The sequence below is a fragment of the Papilio polytes genome, unplaced genomic scaffold (genome assembly GCF_000836215.1).
Source record: "Papilio polytes unplaced genomic scaffold, Ppol_1.0 DF821400.1, whole genome shotgun sequence".
Taxonomy (NCBI): domain Eukaryota; kingdom Metazoa; phylum Arthropoda; class Insecta; order Lepidoptera; family Papilionidae; genus Papilio; species Papilio polytes.
The window spans coordinates 51,079-69,255 of record NW_013527804.1 but is presented as its reverse complement, the minus strand read 5'-3'; the positions used below and the strand labels follow the sequence as shown (position 1 = coordinate 69,255).

General features: G+C 34.0%; 1 protein-coding gene across 7 annotated transcripts in view; it reads right to left on the bottom strand.

Moving 5' to 3' along the window:
* The window catches only part of LOC106108902 (hemicentin-1), a 329,995-nt gene that overhangs the window by 302,150 nt on the left and 9,668 nt on the right, over positions 1-18,177 (bottom strand). For all 7 annotated transcript variants that reach the window (XM_013290240.1, XM_013290235.1, XM_013290234.1 and 4 more), the window contains exon 2: positions 2,273-2,495. In XM_013290240.1, coding sequence (XP_013145694.1) covers positions 2,273-2,354 — 82 coding nt within the window. In that variant the 5' untranslated portion in view covers positions 2,355-2,495. The remainder of the gene's footprint in view (positions 1-2,272; positions 2,496-18,177) is intronic.

Below are 18,177 nucleotides of genomic sequence, written 5' to 3'. Positions count from 1 at the left end.
CATAATATTAAATGTACAAGTCCACAGTTTCAGTAGTAACGACGTATTTCGATACAGAGTCGTCGACATTAAAAAATCCCCGAAAGCTTTTAAGCTGACGTCACGACGCTTCGTGAGCGGACTGACCGCCGGCCGCACACACGAGCGGCTGCAGACTATTTACTCCCTGCTACATTCATTTGAATAGGCAGAAGTATTTCTACAAATCAATTGCTTTTACGATACAAATTGACAAATGTAATAAACTATTTAATGAAGATTATTACACTTTCACATCACTTTTCCTTTATTAAATATGCCGGTGACCGCAATAGGTCTGCAAGCGAGCGCAGAGTATTGAGGGCACGAGAGAACGCAGCCTCTGTTTAGTGTTCACGTAAATTCACTGATGAACTAATTCCTTGCAGTCCAGGGGAGCGGGGTGGCTGGGTGGCGTGGGTAGGGGGGATGTTTCAAGGTCGGGTCAGTCCGTCGCCGACAATCGGAAGTGGCAACTTTAGTGGCGATAATCCGTGACGGATTTACACGTTGAGTTATGAAGCGATTCTGAGCTAACAACTTTAATATGAAATTGATAATGGAGACTTGATTTACAAGCTTGTTTAGTGAAACGAGAGATGGAAATTGTTATGCAATTTAGACAGGTTAGTAGAAGATGTTATCATTCAATTAAGACGTGCGGTTATATTTCAACGGTTAAGAAACTTGTTAGTACAATAAATGACGTTTCTCGCGTGCCCCGTCATCCCCGCGACATGCCCCCGTCGAGCCTGTCCGCTGCCAGCGTCAGACACGAATGCCTGATTGCAATTAAAATGAGCGCCCTCCGTTAAATTGTCTACAATCATATTTATTTTTTAAACAAAGATCAAGATATTTTAAGTTACTTTGCTTTAATTTATGAATAAAAATAAGGTTAACGCTGCTAAGAAGTGAATATTTCAACAAACCAGGTGAGTTATCTCATTCCGCAGATTTAAATGCACAGAGAATTTAAAATAACTGTCCCAGTTTACAGTACAATATCAAACAATACAAAACTACAACTCTGATTAACCTTGCCTAAAAACCATAGCTCAGCTACGAATTATTTTCACAATTAAAGCGACGTCGCTGTAAAAAGCAGTCAGTTATAAATGACTTCGAGCTATTCCTTTATTATTATTTTGATAGCATCAACAATGGAGCTTTTCGAGGGACGTTTTTGATTGATGATCGTGGTAACCTAACCTAGAAAGTCGTCCGCACGGGCGTCTCCACCGCAACGTTTGTAACGCGGCGGTTGAAACGCTCGTGCGTGTTGTACGGAAATAGTTTTAATAGACGTTATGTTGTTCGTTTTTGCGTTCGTTTCAGCTCCGGCAGAGCTTTGTCTTTCTTATTTCGCATCGATAGAGAGTAACAAAGGCAGCGGCGGACAATGTGGAAATCAGTTTCACATCTATTTTATTTTTCAACGTCAATGTAACTTTATAGGACATAAGAGATTTATATCTAAGTACATAGACATTAAGTGCATATAGACATGAACGTCGAAATAATAGTGTATTCTTTTGATAATAGAGTTAACAAAAATTAGAGCGGGCGCGCATCTTTAACTAAACAATCGCACAATTGTACGATTGTCGATTGTTTTGAAGTCAACTGCTTCCTTGATGTTGGCAGCAACTTGTGGTCTCTTTCTCACATCAGGGTTTTTATCCAAAATATTTACCCCTAAGTTTAATAGCGTTAAAATATATAGTCTAAAGCGTGACACAAGTGTAGGGCTTTTTATTAAAAAAATAGTTATTCAAAAATATGCAGTAATTGCTGACATCTTAGGCAACAAAGTGTGTGTTTACGCTTTATTATAATAGTATGGATTACACTGTTTTATGTTGATTTACATTTTATACGTAAGTTATTTAACGTACTGATAAAGTGAATTACTTACTGCAGTGGATAACAAACGGGTATCTCCAAGGTTAAAGGAATATATTTAAATTTAATACAAGTTCCTATATTTTTTTTCATTGTCAATGTCTAATTAACAACTTACAGATACTTTGTAAAACCCTATATGTTTAATTAACTGCAATAGGAAATTACTAAAGGTCAGTTTTTTACTAGAAATAATTGAAAATTCATTAACAATTTTATTATATAAATAGTATTTGATATTTTGTAATACCATGTACACAGTCAGATAAAAATGTGTAAAAAAAAAATAACATTCTCACCCCTTTTACTAATAGAATTAGCATATCCACACATGGTAATGACAGCTTACCTCTTTCAGCCGACACGTAGCGACACGCGATGGCGGCAAACATGACAGCTGTCAGCAAGTCGAGCGCCATTTTGAACGCCATCTTGATCTCCTCTCACTGTCACTGACACATCACACAGCGCACAGATAACACACGATATCGATTTAATTCACAAAATGTTGCCAGTTGTTTACACTTCACAATGGTTTTACTCAAACATTTTGTACTCGTTCACTTGATAACCTGAAACAAAAAAAAAAAACATCTTATTAATATGCTTAACAGATTTTTCTTAGGACATTTAAAAGTAAATCTAGTTTAAAATTATAATGCCAATTGACATCTGTTTTTTTATTTTATGTTTAGCACGTCTGCCTTTCCCCTTTAAAAAACTAGCTTTTGCCCGCAACTCTGTCCGCGTAGAATTTGAAAAACAAAAGGAAGTAGCCTATATGTTCTTAAAGACTTTACGTTTATGCTAAATTTCATCGAGCCCCATTCAGCCGTTTAGGCTACAAACTCTAACAAACATCCATATAAACTTTCGCATTTGTAATAAGTAAGATCAGTTAATGATATAGTCAGCACTTTAATATTTTCTTGGCACAATTATAAGTTATTTTATTAATTTACAATAATATCCATTAGGGAAATATTTTGTTTCCTGAACACAACAAATATAACCCGGTAACTACATGAGCTTTCTTTCACGATAATTATTGTTATTTATTATTATAACAGGAACTTTATCGTCGGTCTCGAGTGGTCGGAGTTATGACGGGTGTGCGTGCGCGGTTATTTCGTACTCGACAAAAATAGTACAGCGGTTGCTAAGACGCGGCGCGCGCGACGCTGCAACGAGGAACATTCGACGTTTTGATTTGCCACATTACAAATAAACCGGAAAATCCAGAGTTAAAGAACGCGAATGTTGAGCGCCCCTGGAATTGGGTCGGATAACAAAATGTCAAATCCTTTCATGTTTTGTACAAAATTATGCAACTACTATTTGTGTACTAATGGAATAGTCCGCATTTATAGCTTGCGTTTACGAAATATTTTTCATTTGCTACAAAATACATCATTTACAGAAACTTGTAACGCAGAGGGGTAGGTAGATTATTTCCCAGCTTATATAGAGGTGTGCTACTCGATTTTTAGTTGTGCAACTAAACAGTTGAAGGCTGCGAAACAATCGACAATCGCACAACTATAGTTTAGTCAAAGGTGTGCCTCAGTTCTTATTTGTAAACATTAAAACTGGCTGTATTTACTTCATCCAGAAAAGTAAAACAAACATACAAATACTAAGAATATATACAAATATATTACGTCCAGTGAATTAAAATTCGCTTTCACGGACTTTTCATATTTCGTGAACATGAATAGCGCAGATTCGCAGTTCGCTGAGCTTTATTCTTTTCATTCCGATTGTTAAATAAACACTGATTCATTTCTGTTTCTTTGCACGTAAAAAGTTTTTATATCATTTAATAAATTAAAAAAAGTTTGCAGACTGTGAATTACGATTGAACATTTTAATAAGATTAGAAATCTTACTAATGTAATAAATGCGAAAGTATAGATGGATGTTTGTTAGTTTGTAGCCTAAATGACTAAACAGATATCAATGAAATTTGGCGTAGATGTAGAGTGTATTGTGTTTTTTAATTCCACGCGGACAGAATCACGTCACTAGTACTGTGTAGAAGTGATGAATATTAACTTGGTATTCTATCTGTGTTATTTTTAAGATATTTGAACGTAACAAAGAAGTAGAATTTATTTACTATCGTAAAAATGTGTTTTTAAACAGAAGTTGACATAACCACTGTATATAAAACGGAATATCTAAATATATGTACACAAATTCGAAACAATCTCAACCGGGTCTGTCAGTCAGTGTCAATCTTCATACAGCTGTTGAGTGAGGTGTGTTTTTTACACGTAAACCACAAATTACCTTTGTATTTCCTGAAGTAGTCAATAAATATTCGTTGAGAGTGCGTTTGACAATGTACAGAGTGACCTACATTGTAGTTTGTGCAGAGTGCAGTCTGGGGTCGGCAGGAATTGCAAATGCAACTGCAGCCATTCAGACTGTAGTAAAAACAGATAGCATGCGCACATATCTAGACTAGCTTTAGTTAGTATTCGAGATTAAACCCTTAATTATGTATTGGTTAATTGTAAACAAGTATTTTTTAATTACAAATGCAGTGGGATTTGCTTCTGAATGATTTTTTTTACACTTTTTGATTTATCAGGCGTTTCCTGTATAAAAAGAGAGAAAGCCGATACGATTGCAACATCAAAGTTCTTTTGTTTCGATTATTAAAAAACACTCCTCGTAGCGCCTTTGACTTCAACACGCGGAGAAAGAAAATAACGCGTTAGATCAGGTGCTCCGCAAATTGTCTTTCACAATTCCATAGGGCTGTCTATACTTATAGAGATTTAATATAATGTTTGTTTTATATTATATTCCGCTAAAATAAAGAAGTGACCGCTGCTCATAGACATCCGCAATTGCAAATGCGTTGCCTACACTTAATCAACATAGAGACGTGCATAAATATGATACTTCCCCTTTTTACGCATCTCCTCCGCCCTCAAGTCCACTTTTACTTCTCACCCTTTCCTCTTAAGAAAGAGTGGAAATGAAAAAAGACTAAAACCAGGTTTCTGTGTTGTTTGTTGTAAAACTATTTCAAAAAGGTAAATCTATTAACTTTGCCAAGTACTCTAAAAACGTAAAACAAAATAAAATTACATACAAATATTATATCAATGCTAAATACAATGTAACTTTATCCAAAAATCCTAAACTCATGATCCAAATCCTTCTGACTTTACGGAAATCAATTTCCACATAAGTCCGCCATTTCGACTTATTAATACTATAAAATAATGAGCTGGTAATTTGAAATAATCCGGTCGCACCGGCGACTGTCCGACTCTCGTATTGGCTTGTTAATACGCCATCTACCGGAACAAAGTGAAATTATATTATCAATGTTTCGAATATTATATGCAGATCAAGAAGTTATACTAATTTCCAATATAAATTGAGTCATTTCTAATTCAATACAGAACTTTAACTAAATTACATGCTCCTTATTTCTAATCGATTTCGAAAACGTTAATATTATAAATATGTGCTGTTTTTGTGCTTTCGTTTACAAAATAATCTATTTATTCCTATTTAAGTAACACAAACTGTAAGTCAAATAGAAATCAATCTTTAACACACTTCGATTTCAAATTAATCGTTAAGAGTATACGTAGACTTAACGTAGGCAGAAACTTCTGAACTCATCAACGCGCGTGCTCGTAAATATGAAACGCTTAACGACTTCATAACGCAGATTAAGATTATACTCTACTAGAAGCGGCAATTAAATGTTTCAATAACTATACTATTTTTGTTAAAAAAAATCAAACAAAAATATTGAACTAAGATATATTCATGTACAAATGTTACGAAGGTGACTCACAATAAGAACTAAATTAGCTTGTGTCACTTCCAGTAGCGGACTATGATTAATAGCTCTACGTTCTTGATGTTGAAATTCAGCGTTAGAAAGTTTAATAAGATGTTATACTCGTGTGTAAATGACGACAACATTTCTTTTAAAAATAACCCAAAACATAAAAGTGCAAAACATTAAGTGCAGACAGATTATTTAGGGCTGTTTATAAATACGTGAAAAACCATTTTAATTGTTTATTTTATCGACATTCAACATTTACAGTTGTAAATAGCGAGACACTATTTGATAAGTTGTAAAATATTGTAACATTTATACGAGTACGTTTATCTTCTACATAATAAGGCTGTCTTTCTTGGAATAGCAAGATTTCCTCCTGGTAAAGTAGACTGTTTCTGGAATTTCCCTGAAACTATGCTTACAACCTCTACAGTAAACCTCTGGATGAATTCTTGATATTTCTCAGAATTGTTTAAACGAACTTTGTATTTGTAAAGAAGTTTATCGAGTTAATTCATAGAATCGACAAGCAACAGTGGTAAAGAGGCTTCAAAGGATAATTAACGTTTTACATTTCTTTTCTATTTTTTTTTATAAGTTATAAGGTTTATTTTATACCAATAAGAAAACTGTATAATTTAAAATATTAAAACGATCTTCGAATCTAAATATTTATGTTCGAAAAACGATTGTGGATTGTTATCTTTATATCCTTCTCAGTTTTATTTTTTATTCGTCCCGACAAATGTTTACTGCGCCGTTTGTTTTCTAACAAAGATCTCCGGCGAAGCGAAAATAAAGCTTAATATGCACATATTTCCAAATTTATTCCTCAATTGATACGTTTCATTGGCGCTGCGGTGAGTTTCTATAAGGATTTTCATACGGCCTTGGATCCTTGGATGTTTTTATTAGATTAGTGAAACTGACGTCGAGTTCTAGACTAATAGAGATATATCACATACTAGTGATATACCCTGACTTGTTTTGGAAACCATAGTATTAAATTATCTTCTGTATTATTTCCGCTAATGATATCTGTAACAGTACATACCATATTAGAGCTGATTTCCAAAATATATTCATGAATTACACTGGACGTTCTTTGTGTAATTTAGCTTAAATTTATTTAAAATTCTTTCAAAGCCATGAATAGATGAACATTAATACAAACAGAATGGGCAACATTTAGCGATAACAGGAACAGTATCGTGTTAGGATGCAATCGACCGTGAAGGCGTTATCGATGAAATGTAGAATGTATTCTGTGGTTTTGCGACAGAACAGCGTCGTTACATTTTATTGCTTTGTTTTCAGTCATAGGTCGCATTGACGGCTATTTTTGCTTCTATTATGTCTAATCGGTATTGTATCTCTAATGTAATAAGTGTTAAATGTCTTAGTTTTCTAATAAATATTAACCCTTACAACAGTAAAGGTCACGATAAATTACAAATAATATTTGATCTTCACACTTTCAAAATTAATTTCAAAGTTTTATATAATTCTGATATACTCGTGATAATGAATATCAGGTTTGTGTGTTTGTTCGTTTGACACAATTTTAAACAAAATAGTACCAAAGAAAAGTTTTCAATGTAAAGTTTGTATAGAAAATTATAAAATAACTGTAATATCAAAAAGTTTGTCGCAACTTCGACGACGCAATTAAAATAATTACATCAAATACAATTCCTTCTTGTTTCTAATTTATCATCTTCAAATTCATTAACTAATCAAACTTTTATGTGAAACCGGAGTCGTGCGCGAGTCGCGGGAGGTGAGAGGTGAGGGGGAGGAGGTAGGAGGTGGGAGGTGTCGCCTTACACAAATCGAAATTTCCCCAAATTAAATAAATCCCCGCGACTCCTTCTGAACAAGGAAAGTTTGTCTTAACCCAAGTATACTGACATTGGCACAAGTCACACACAGTTACAACTGAATGTATCTTCACGGTATTCACTCTTCAGAGTATAGGCAGAATAAGACGAAATTTGTCACCTTTTCTTTTTCGATTATTCTGAAGTTAAATTATAGTGTCCGTTCCCTTTAACTAGCGGCGCGTTACAAAATGTCAGCGTTTGATCGGGTAAGGGTCAGAAATGTGCTAAATTTATCACTACGTGTAATTCCTTAGGATTTCGTGCGCTTACCTTAAAGTGGGTCGGCCCTTTCACAGCCCTTTTGTTACCTGACGGCCACTCAGCCTCAATCTCCCCCCCCCCTCACTCCGTTCTCGAGGTCAAGATTATTTTTTCAGGCAATTCTTGAACAGAAAGGACTTCAAGGAGTTGCATACTGAGTATGTTGAGAAAAATATCTAAGTAGTTACAATTATTAACATACATTTTATACGACATAAACTTTTATATACGACATAGACTTTATACGACATAAAAAGTTAGTTTTAATTCCTTCGATGGTTTATTTGAAGTGAGCTCAACTTCAAGCTATCGATTTGAATTTTCATTTCAGCGGAGCGTTGCCGAGCGCAGGTTCTATTGAAAAAAAGTTTTTATTTTTGTATGAAAAATATATTTGAAACAGAAAAATCCTGATGCAATTTTTGTATGAAAACAATAACGACGCAACGAGCGGGCGCCGTTAGTTGAAGGCTGCGGCGGCACGCTTTGATGGCCTCACATCGCTGACCGTATACTACTACAAACTTTTAGAAAAAATAAATAAAGTAATTTATATAAATTAACGATGAATAATTGTAAGAAAACATGTACATATCTTTGAGATGCAGATATATAAAATTCAGAGAAAAATATTTAAAATAAAAGCACAGGCGTCACCAACTGATGATCTAGACTAGGTCTAGGAGACAGCTTCTATTAATCCGACCTTATTTCTTTCTCTAAGGGGCTCCCTAACTGTAATGTAAAGAAAAGATTCAAACAGTAATATTACGTTACAACTGTAACAAAATCTGGAGTGTTGTGACGTAATCAAACCTGCAGACGTGAGCGAAATTCGCAAACAAAACACAATCCCAGTCCCTCGAAACACAGGTCGTGAATATTTGAACTAAACCAATAAATCGAACAATAGATAAGTATGAAATAATGTCTCATCGACTACATAAAGTTTGTTAACTGCGCCTCGCCGCCGCCGCTTGGCGGACGTTCAAAATCGCGGTTAATTTAAATAAAATATTATTAAAGCACAAACATTAATCTTTTTACTTAATGTAGAGATCTTTTTCAATTCACATTACATATTACAGTATACATTTTAAACACTTTTAATGGTTTTTTAGTAAAAAAAATTGCTAAAATGAATTAAAACACTTGGGCCTTGTTGTTATAACTGCAAGTCTATTTTCTCAAAGCTCTACAGTCCAATTAACAACTTTAGTTCACTCTGTCCAAACACTTCTCTAAATACTGTGCTTTTCAAAATCTTTTTTCCCTATAGAGACAATTATTAAATTGATTAATTTATTATTGTTTCATTTTTTTTTTATAATATAAGGTGGCAAACGAGCAAGCGGCCCCCTGAAATCGCCAAATTGGCGAAGCGACCGCTGCCCATAGACATCCGCAATTGCATATGCGTTGCCTACCCTTATACGACGGAAGAGGAGACGCACAAATAGAGGATATTTCCCCTTCCTATGCATCTCCTCTCCCGTCAAATCCACTTCCTCTTCCCAACCTCTCCTTAAAAGAAAAGGGTGGTAAAGAGAAAGGGACTTAAATTAGGCCTCCGGCACCACTCTCATCAGACGAAACACGGAATGGCTTCCACTTCACGCCTGTCTTCTGTGTGGTCGTGGTATTACACCGGGCGTGCCGGCCCATTCGTGCTAAGATGTTAAAGCGGGCACTACCACTGTTCACACTCGAGAGTGTAAAAAAAAACAGTAAATAATACTTAATTACGCCTTACGTTTCAATCAAAAAGTTATTAAGTTACCACATTATAGTAAAACAACTCTTATCTGTAATACAATAGAATTTAAATTGAAAGAATAAATGCATGGAGAAATTTTATTTAATAAGTCCATAATTCTGTTATTAGATAGGATCGGAATATCACAATGAAAGCCAGCGTGTGCAGGCAGCCTGCGCCCGCACTAATGGACATTTGGATCGCTTTGTTCTCGACATTCCTATATCTCTTTAATTATTTCGACATCTTCATATAATACCTGTGGAAATTAATACGATAACGTTCAGATACATTACACTTTTCTATTCATGTATATCTTTACAAAGATAATAGACCGGATTTTAGAAAAAATAATACTTTATTTGTAGGCGCTAAAACCAATATTTTATGTACTAAATATATAAAATACAACAATAATGTTGTCTATACTATAATAAAGCGTAAACACACACTACTTTGTGAAGTAAGATGTCAGTAATTACAGCAAATTTTTGAATAATTATTTCTTTAATAAAAAGCCCTACACTTACGTCATGCTTTCGTCTTTATATTTTTATGCTGTTAATGCTTAATGTGGAAAAAGGACCTCAAACTACAAGCTGCCAACATTAAGGAACTAAGATTATTACGGTAACTGTAATTTTGACATTTGCAATTGAGAATTTGACAAATGTAAACAATAAATTACAGTTTTTATAATTACATGCGGACGAAGCCGCACGAGAACAGCTAGTGTTACATTAATTTTAACCATTAACTACTATCGTTATTTCTGAAGTACAAATGATATTTTTATCCACACAGCATTGCAACTTCGTGTTAATCAACCAAGAGTAAATCACGTCGCGTTCAAAGGGAAACAGTAATGACGTCACAGGATTACTCGCAAACTGCCGAATGCGGGATTATCTAAGCCTCAACTGTACGCAGACGTTATAAACATATACAAGTAAATAGAATCTCCTTGATATCGTAAAAGCTTACGAGCGACAATTCGGTTTTATAGAGACAATGCGTTACGTAGGGGCCTAGATTTTACTTATATTGATTACATATGTACAAACAATACAACAATACTTAGATAACACACAAATTCAGTCTTATCTTATAACTAGCTGTTCCCGTGCGGCTTCATCCGCGGGAAATTATAAAAACTTTATTTCATTGCTTACATTTGAGAATGTCAATTGTATGTAAATGTAAAAATTACCGTTACCATAATAATTATGCTTCTATAATGTAGGCTTGTAGTTTATGGTCCCTTTCCCACATGAAGAGTTTTCCAATTTATTTACCCCCAAATTTTAGAAGAATATAGTGAACATATATAGCCTAAGGGGGGTCACAAGTGTAGGGCTTTTAATTAAAGAGAGAATTATTCAAAAATATGCTGTGATTGACATTCTACGCCATAAAATATTGTGTGTTTACGTTAGTATTATATCAGGAGATAAGTAGGTATAGATTTGTAAATTACAAAAACAATTGAACATGAATAAAAGATTTATTTGTACACGTTCAATGTTTTTCTTTGCATAGAAATGTGTATGTGTATATAAATACAATAATAAAGATATGTAAGCTCACAACTTCGGTCTCAATAAATCCGTAAAACGGATTAAAGCAACAGTTGGCAAATATATCTGAATATAATATTATTGATAGATTTCCTAAAGCAGTTGTCTAAACAGTCATCAGCTAAAGTCCTTCAAATCGTCTTACACAAGCGCTTTGTTAGGCAAAAACAAAACGCGATCGCTCGGACAATAACCAGCCAACAAGCAACGTCACAACGCAGGAAATAACAAAAGTAATTTGTAAGGGATGACTTAATCCAGATCCGAGCGAAGGTTTACAAGGCATTACGCGAACGCCCGCCCTCTGGTTATTGTTATGCAATATTATGCTAATTTTACAGACAATAATGCCTATTGTGGAATATTCGTGGGACTCAAGGTTGTGTTTTGATCTGTTTTTTCTTGTAGCGAATTATAGATTATGCTGATAACAAGTAATCGATATTTTTACTTGAAAACTGGTTGTTTCCCGCGTTTCTGTCCACGCAATATTAAGATAAAAAAGTAGACTACAATATGTCCGCTACCCTTCAATGATGTCTGGTTGAAATCGGCCCAGCCGTTTCGAAGATTACCCGGAACAATTCGGCTTGCGGTCAGACAGACAGGCAAAAAAAATTAATGCGATTTTCGTTATCAGCAACGCAAATAATCTTCCCGAAATCTGGAATTTTTCTTTCAATATTACAAACAGACACTCCGGTTTTATTATATGTATAGATTTGGCAAATATTTAGCAAAAGAGATGTATCGGCTAAATACTGATACGACATTTAAATATGTGTGTTAAGAAATTATTGTCTTAATTGGTAAGGCTACGTTTTAATATTGTAAGCGACTCTTACGAAGTATTGTGTGTAGAATTCTTTTCATTATTCTGCCGTAGGTCAATCTTATTCATACTTGTATAATAAGCTACAAGCTACACTTCTAGTGTTGATCTTGGTTGATTAGTTCCTTGTGGTCGATGTGACACACTTTATTACAGCCATTCGTTTGTTGTAATATTAGTTTAGCGAAGGATTTGTGTCGTAAACTTGATTATACGAAGGTTTATTGAGAACAAGGACATATGAGAATAATTTCATTACTCCTTAATACTTGATAAAGACAGTATAATCATGTTTATTACAATTTTCTTTTGTCTTTTTTTGTATGTTTTTTAAATAACTTCTAGTTTAAATAGATTGTAACTACATTTATTTTATAACATAGTTGTAATTGAAATAAATACTTTTACATCAATAGGCACGTAACCGTGTTAAATATTCAATTTTAATTTGCTCCGAGCTCTGCAACTCGAATGGTTTGTGAACAAACTAATTAAAAATCGAGTGACGTCCGGCATTTGCGTTGTTACGTACACTGCGCTCCAAACTAATGTCATAAACATCTAACCATGCTTGAAATACAAATATTTTTACTAAAAATATCTATTCTCTAAACTAATCCTTACCTATCCATTTAATATGTTCAAGATACACAGGCAGGAAAACAGGATTAAGCCAAATTGAACCCATTTAAACTATAAATAAAAGCTAAAATAATATATCAGATGTTCTCAGTTAAGATGTTTAGTGCATAACAAGATGTAGAAATATGCTTTTGCTGGAATTTTGAAATTTCCGTGGAAATATTTGGCAAAAGAATCAGTAATTAGGTGACATCCCAGAGGGTTGGACAGATTGGACCTTATTGCCTTTTATTGATACTCTATCGATGGGGATTAGTTCGGCCTAATTAAATCTGCTCACTTTCTTGGGAGAGGACATCTTTGATTGAATACGGTAACATTATAAGGTAGTTTTCTTTTTAATTAGCAATGTGAAATAAGTTACCAGACTTTTACATAGTACTAGCTGTTGTACGTGACTTCGCTCTCAAGAAATTTAAAAACATACCTTATGTTACTTACAGATAAATAACATTTCTAACGGTGAAAGAAAATCGGTCCAGTAGTTTTTGTTTTATTTAAATACATACAAAAATACAAATCTTTCCTCTTTGTAGTATTTTGTTGTTCGCGACTTAGTTCGTGTGAAATTGAAAAATTATAAAAAATGATAGCCCATTTTACTCACTGATATCGTAGCTTTTTAATGGTGAAAGAACTAATAAAATCGGCTGAGTAGTTTTTAAGTTATTTCAATACATACAAAAATACAAATCTTTCTTCTTTATTATATTAGTACAGATAGTATAAACAACTATGTCGTATGAATGAAACATGAATGAAAACTCAGTTATCAAACATGTGCTTTTAATATAACGAAAATAAATAAAAGACATATCATAAGAAGTTTATAAAATCCTCAAAACTTTTCCTCCACAACTTCGCTGCAACTCGAACTCGTTTCACTCGATTTTAGATTTCTCAACGTCAATTAGAAATTTTTAACAAGCTTCCAACATAACTACTTTCATAACTAATATTAATACTAACTACCTTATAGAAAGTATCCTCTTCTCATCGGTCTGTGAGAAAACTCATAGAGAAAATCCAAAACAAATTTTCAAATGCTTTCATCAGCGAAAGGTGTGGTAAGGGGAGATGGTTTGTTAATTTTTGTAAGTTAGAAAAAAATATTAATTCACTAGCTGTTAATTGCGACTTAGCCCCTATGACATAAAAGAATAATAAAAATATAGCCTATGTTACTCACTAATGCCGTAGTTTTTTTTAAATTTTCGAAGTAGAAAAAAGTTTTTTTTTAATGGTGAATGAAATTCGTCCAGTAGTTTTTGAGTTATTTCAATACATACAAAATTACAAATCTTTCCTCTATCTTAATATTAGTATGGATTAGTATCTCTCTCTCTCTCTCTCTCTCTCTCTCTCTTCTATTTCTATGTCCTCAAAGTGGGGCAGAGGGCGTCCACAGTGCGCCGCCAGCTTGCTCTGTCCTGGGCTCTGCGTTGTGTTTTGGACCATGACAGAATGCCATGACCATGTGAATGTCTTCTGGCCAGAAACAATGGATTAGTATAGGTAAGAAAAATAACAAACGTGATTCTCTATGATATTATATATTTCACTATAATTTCTAAAGTCTGGCTGCGGCTCAGCGACAAGTTTACGAAGATAACTACTTCTTACGTTTAGAAACCTCTGATCCAATCACATATAATATTGTCAGAATTACTGAAGAATAACTCCACTTCGGGTGACCGTATTAATGGTCATATTCATTTATTTCTCAACCCTATTAAGGTTGTATTAAAATCTATTATTACTTAACGTTCAATTAAGCATAAAAATTTTCATTACTCTCAGAGTTTCATTTCGGTTTGGTATTTGTTTTTGCGTTTGGTCCAAGTCATTGTTAAATTAGTTTCAGTTTAATATTATATGTTTTTATTCTTAACATTTAGTTTCTTCAAGTTCTTAAATTTTAATAATTTTAATAACATAGGTAATTAAATTTCATTAAAAAACCATTAATAGGCAACTTATCTTGATAATATTGTTTTTTCTGCTGCTTTGGACTAATTTAAAAAAAGAATTCTACTGTCGCCACATTACTCTGTTAATCCTCTCGGCCGATTTATCTTTTATAGGTAACCTAGTTTATCATTGGGTGGTAAAAGTTTCATATAGAGTAAGGGAATAAAACGCCACAACAACTTTTAGCATAAAACGAACATTTTATATTATTCAATAAAAGCATTTTACGAAGCACTAAAAAGCACATTTATCTTAAAAGCAGTATGAAGTTGCTATAACTTCTAAATTATGACATCACTCAACGAGAAAACGTCGAAACTTAAAGAATACATGAAATTAATTTTAACAGTAAAATGTTATTTTTTTAAATAAGGTGTATTTATGATATTATATCGTATTTCAAACCATACATGAATACATTTACTACAATAAAATAAAAGAAATACGTCATACTTAGCTAAACTAATAGTATAAATGCATGTAAATACAAAACGCTAATCGCTGTCGCTTATAATTTGAGTGTAAGCATCGTTTAGCGTCAGTTGGCGCGTGGCCAAGTGAAGTGACCGTCGCGGGGTATTATTTACACCGTGCTGTTACCGTCACTGCGACCAGCGCTGCTCGTTACTAATTTGGGTACGATACGACCGTACCCGGACTGGGTTTATAGTGTACCGAGTCAAGGTTAAGACGAACAGTTTACGACCGATTTCCTCGCAAACTATGGCTTTAAAGTTTTATTGTTCCTGTACTATTCCGACAAGATAATAACACAACGTATTTTTGTAGTTAATTTCTTGTATATCTTTAATTAGTTTTTGAATCGTTTCTTTTGATAATTTTATTACTACCTATGTTTTCTATCACTTAAAAAAACAATTATGTTACCTAATATACTATCTACTAATACATGAAGAGCAGTTAATTGGTAAATAGTTTTTTCTTTCATATTACAGATTTTCTTTCTTTTCTAAAGCATAGTTACTTCGTTATAAAAATCCGCCTTTTTTCAGTCTTCTATTCCGCCGTCAGGCCAAGTCTCTGGTACATTTGAATAACATAAACATATCTCACAGATGTTTTAACATACATTTAGTCCGGCGCAGCTAAAAATTGTAATAAGGGATTGAATATTAGATCTGGTGGGATTGGCGAGCCGCCAAGCTGGTTAGCATATTCCATCATAATCTAAAACTGACCTATTTTACTGGACTTCCAGCCGGCTCTGCTGACCTTACTCATTACTGCATTACTACCATCTAATATACTGTTAAATAAACTAATATCAAATACATTATGATAGTAAAAAGTTATGTCATGATTTCTAAATTCCAGTGCACTGAGATCGCACAGAAATTGCACCATTTAATGGCACTAAATGTCACAATTGGCAGCCGCCTTGTGCCATACGCTACGTGCTACTAAGTTATATCGTCTACGCCGTAGCGCTACGGATGACAAGTTGACGTAGCAAATGGGTCGGGGATAGAACTCTCAGTTAATGTTAAGTGCAAGATATTTAACTTTTCATATTGTTTAATGAAAAACGAAATCTGTTTGAAGTCAACAAGTTCTTTGTAAGCGTGCCAATTGACAACTCATTCAAACAGCTCACAAATTCTCAGTTTAAATTACATCATTATGGAAACTGCACAAGTCAAACGTTCTGCTATAAATCCGTTTAAATTAGATTCGTGCTTCGCGCCGCCGCTGAATGAAGCGCGGCTCGGAGCTCGGAGCAGCGCGGAGCAGCGCGGAGCGGAGACATGTCCCATCGAGACGATGATCTCATAGCGCTGAAATAATCGCCAGCTCACGTGAATGAGAGAATAACGTACAATTACGTCATTGTATCTCTAATCGATATAGTAAAATAATACACATCACCTTACTGAAAGCTAAATAGTGGCAGCTATTCTGTCAGTTGCCAGTTTATCGCATCAATATCGCTTCGCCTTTACACGACACGGAGACATCCCGTACAATTGCATAATGACTAGCTTGATTCGGTAGGGTGCGAGTTGTAGCGGACACTTATTAAACGAATTATATTTCATATACATTTTCTTTCATAACGTATCGAAATGATTAGCAGCACAACCGAATAAAAGTTTGCTGTTTCTCTCTCTATGGTATATTTTTTTCTAATCATTATAAAATTTAAATATCTTTTTAATAAAGTCTACAATCCGCATGCAGTGAGGTCTCATATTAAGACTAGGGTTGCCTCACTCGGGCTGACCTACATCGCAGCCGCAACGAGCCTCTTCGGAATTCACTCGAAGAATATCAACGAAATATTTATATTTCAAATTCCCAAGCGCACCGTAATGATCCCGCCGCTTTTGTATACAGCAACCGCTTGCAGACACGAGATATACTCACAACATTTGTATATAGTTAATTTAATAAAAGTACAATATTTAAATATTAATTCATCGATCAAATTCATTTTACTAAGTTTGTAGCCAAAACGGCTGATCGGATCTTAATTCTATTTGACATAGATATAGGGTTTAACATGGAGGGACACATAATCTACATAGTTTTTGGTATACCACGCTGCCGGAGCCGCGGGCGAAAGCTATTCTCAAAATAAGCCAAATTCAAAATAATGAAATTTCGTAATCAATGTCGGATTAAAACAATCACCATTGAATAAAGAGAATTCATTGATAACGAAAACGTAAAAATTATTATTGACTTAAAAGAAGAATAGAACAATGCGGTGTTTATTATACCTATTTGCATGTTTGTCCGTCACGAAGTCTTATATTCGTTATGCCGTTAGACAAAAACACTCATTTTATTTGTATTAAAAAAAACAGATGTTCCCGTGCGATTTTATCAGCATAAATTTATTTTATTGTTTAAATGTCTCAAATTGTCAATTGCAATTGTCAAAATGACACTACATGACGTGGCAACCTTGCTGCCTTGATGTTGGCAGCAACTTATTGTTTCTTTCCCACATTAGGGTTTTCAATCAAAATATTTACCCCCTAAAGCCTGACGTAAATGTAGGGCTTTATTTTATTTATTTTAAAAAAAATATTCAAAAATATGCTGTGATTGCTGACATCTTAGGCAACAAAGAAGTGTGTGTTTACGCTTTATTATAATAGTATAGATAAGAACAGAAAACGTAATTAAGAAAGTTGATATCTGCCAATCGTGTTACAATATAATAAAAAAAAAAATTAAAAATTAAAAATCCTTTATTGAACTAAAACAGTTTAGTACAGTTAGTGGGACTCTGTCTCCTGAGCTAGTGATAACTGTGTTTCAGGAGGCAGCGTCTTCTTGTAATGATTGTCTTGCGGAATTTAAAATAAATTGTTACAAAATAAGATTAGAGAGTTATACATAAAAAAAAAAAATATTTTGTTATAAGCTACTTGGTGTATTGTGTGTGTTTGTCTGTGTGAACGTGTGCATGCGTATGTGTGTGTATATATGTATGTAAGTGTTTGTTTTTGTACATATATTTATGTCATTTTTTAACTACTTTA